Source organism: Cucurbita moschata, unplaced genomic scaffold (genome assembly GCF_002738365.1).
Source record: "Cucurbita moschata cultivar Rifu unplaced genomic scaffold, Cmos_1.0 Cmo_Scf00007, whole genome shotgun sequence".
NCBI classification, from domain to species: domain Eukaryota; kingdom Viridiplantae; phylum Streptophyta; class Magnoliopsida; order Cucurbitales; family Cucurbitaceae; genus Cucurbita; species Cucurbita moschata.
In genome coordinates this window covers 4979393-4982181 of record NW_019268523.1, presented here as the reverse complement: position 1 = coordinate 4982181, position 2789 = coordinate 4979393, and the positions used below count along the sequence as shown (strand labels likewise).

At 40.9% G+C, this 2789-nt stretch overlaps 1 protein-coding gene across 1 annotated transcript; it reads right to left on the bottom strand.

Annotated features, from left to right (window-relative positions):
* Positions 1-560: 560 nt before the first annotated feature.
* On the bottom strand, positions 561-2404 carry LOC111445662. Its single transcript, XM_023084183.1, has 3 exons — positions 1387-2404; positions 1175-1252; positions 561-1005 (listed from the first exon to the last, which is right to left on the bottom strand). Exons 1-3 carry the CDS (start codon positions 2128-2130, stop codon positions 991-993), a joined length of 837 nt encoding a protein of 278 aa, XP_022939951.1. The 5' UTR covers positions 2131-2404; the 3' UTR covers positions 561-990.
* Between the last annotated feature and the right edge of the window lie 385 nt (positions 2405-2789).

The window sequence follows — 2789 nt, the reverse complement described above, 5'->3', positions numbered from 1 at the left end:
AGAGAGAAAATGGCAGGGTTACACAATTGGTACCGGAACTGACTGCGGGGTGTGGGGGGAGGTGGAGCGTTCTCGGTTATCTGAGAAGGGGGATGCTACCTACTACAGCTTCGACTTACTATCATCGATCGAGGATTCTTCCCTAGACTTTTTTTAAGTTACTGACATAAAAGGGAAGGTTGTTCATTTCCAGCCCCCCTTTGATTTCTTGGTTAAAAGAGCTTGGAGAAACTGAGAAAAGACACTAATCCCTTGAGTGAGAGTCACCCGATTCGGTTGACTCACTATCGGGTGGGGCAACTGGTCGAGGAAATCATGCTAGATCAGAAGTTTGATGAATACCAAACAGAGGTGAGATTGAAGAAATGGAAAACAAGAGGTTTAAGCTGTATTTCAGAAGTTCTCTAAGTGTGGGGATATAACAGACTACAGCTTCAAACTATGGTTGTGCAAGAAACTAATTTCCTAGAACTCAAGGAAGGCATTCAACTGAAACAAAACAAAACAGTTCAATATTAACAAGAAATGATCTGTGAAGTGTTAAAACAACAAGTTTGACATTTCTAACACGAGTTGATTGAATCTATTCTGTAAGTAACTACATGAATGTGCATCAATATTCAAGCACTGATATTCCCAAATGATGACAGTATGCTACACATTCATTTCTTGACCAGGGCTTTCCACAAGACATTGTATCACTCAAGATCATACAAGAAAATGTCCTTTTATCCAGTTCCAAATTCCACCAATCCTATTCTTTGTGAATTATTCCACGACTAGCAAAGGCAAATCAGATTAACTTATGAACAAAAATTAGCATTTGAAAGTAGAGGAAGACCATACACCGCAAGTTATTGGGTGGGATTCAACCGTGGTTGATACCAAACTCCCAGGGCATACAGCATGATCACCAATCAAACCCATGAATTACTCTGGAGTCAGCACATGAATGGGGAAGTTTTTGAATCTCCGCAAAGAAGTAGCAATTCAAACCTTCATCACCTGTGCAACAACAGAGATTGAAGAAAAATCTACAGTATCAGAATCCAGGAAGAATTTTGAAGCTCAATCATGTAGGATGGACGAAGACTAGTTAAACAGAACCACTCATTTTCTTCAGAGATAAACATTTAGAAAATGATCTTATCGACAGAACGAAAAGAGCATTTACCTTGCCGTTTTCAGGTAATTCAGGGACCTTATACAAATCAGCTGTGATCTCCGACAGCCATAACCCAGGAAAAAGCGTCTGCAAAATGGTACAGATTAAACGTGGATTCTCTATTTCTAAGCAAAAATGGTATCTAGAGGCAGATTAGAGAACTTGAATTGGAAAACTACTCGAAACTTGACGAAGAATAAGGGCAATTTGAACGAACTTACATCTAATTGCTTTTGTACGATTCTGGTCCTCTTCTTGGGCCGCCTCGGTGGTCTGAGTCCCACCATTTCCATGAAATCTTCATCGATCTCTCTCTTCGAGAGCGGCACTACCAATTTCACCTTCTTCTTCGTCTTCTCCGTCCCAATTTTCAACCTAGGTGACTTGGCGCCACCGTCACTACGCAACGGGGAATTGGAATTCGATTTCTTCTCATCAAGCTTCAAGTTCTTACTTCCACCACCGTCAACATTCGGAGCCTTACAAGCGGCTCTCCTCGTCCTTAGATTCCAAGGTCTGGTCTCCACCATCGATAACGCAACCGCCGCCGGCGTCTCTTCCATTCCGGCAGAATCGTTCTTCTCTTCCGCCTCTTCTTCGGCCACCACTGCCTCCTTACTTAAAATCGCCTCTTTCATTTTATCGGCCGCCGTCTTCAGATCAAACATAAGCTTCTCTCTGACCGCCTCGATCCCGACGTCGTCGGTTTTCTTGATTATCGATTTCGAAACCTTCGGTCTCATCTCCAAATCCTTGAAGAACATCCGCATCTCTGAGCCCGATTCCCGACTCCTACTCTCCGTAGACTCCTCCGATCTCGAGGAGTGAGATTGTCGATTCACGCCGGAGACCTGTACACCATTAGAATTCACCTTCATGCACCTCAAGTGCTTCTGATTCCCCCACTTCAAACACGGCAACATGAAATTATGAAGAGATTTCGATCTCTCGGACCGCATTCTCATCGACCACCTCCGTTCGTCGTCTCAAGAGACCCTCGCACACACCATTGACCGGAGATTCAAAACAGCCGATTACTGACGGAGTTGCCGGATTTTCACAGGACTCTGCTACTATGAATTTCTGGGGGAAATTTGAGAGAAAGAGAGAAGTATCGGAGCTTGTAGAGAGAGAGAGAGAGAGAGTGGTTAAGGGCTGTTTTTCCGTCGCTAGTTTCTTTGGTCGCTCTCACAGAATATGGCCGGAAGAAAAAAAAAAACCACCCAAGTTTATACCCGTTGAGAGAGAGAGAGACGGACCGGATGGTTTTAACGTTCGGACGTGTAGGGGTAATTCCGTCAAATCACCTTCTGAATTTGTTTTCTATTTTAATCATCCTCCAAGATTAAAGTATTAAGCTTTGCCCTGAAACGAATTTTTAATCACAATTTTGTGCCTAATTAATCTATAAAATTAATTAATCAAAATGAGCCTAATTTAAAATGAAAATATGAAGACTTAAATTTAAATCAAAATCGTATCACATAATTATTAATATTAATATGACAATATTAAAAACTTCTCTTAAAATTAAATATTTAATTTATTAGATACATAAATGAATATTTAGAGTTTACCTAATATTTTATATTTAAATTTAATTTTTTTATTTTTAGAATGCTCA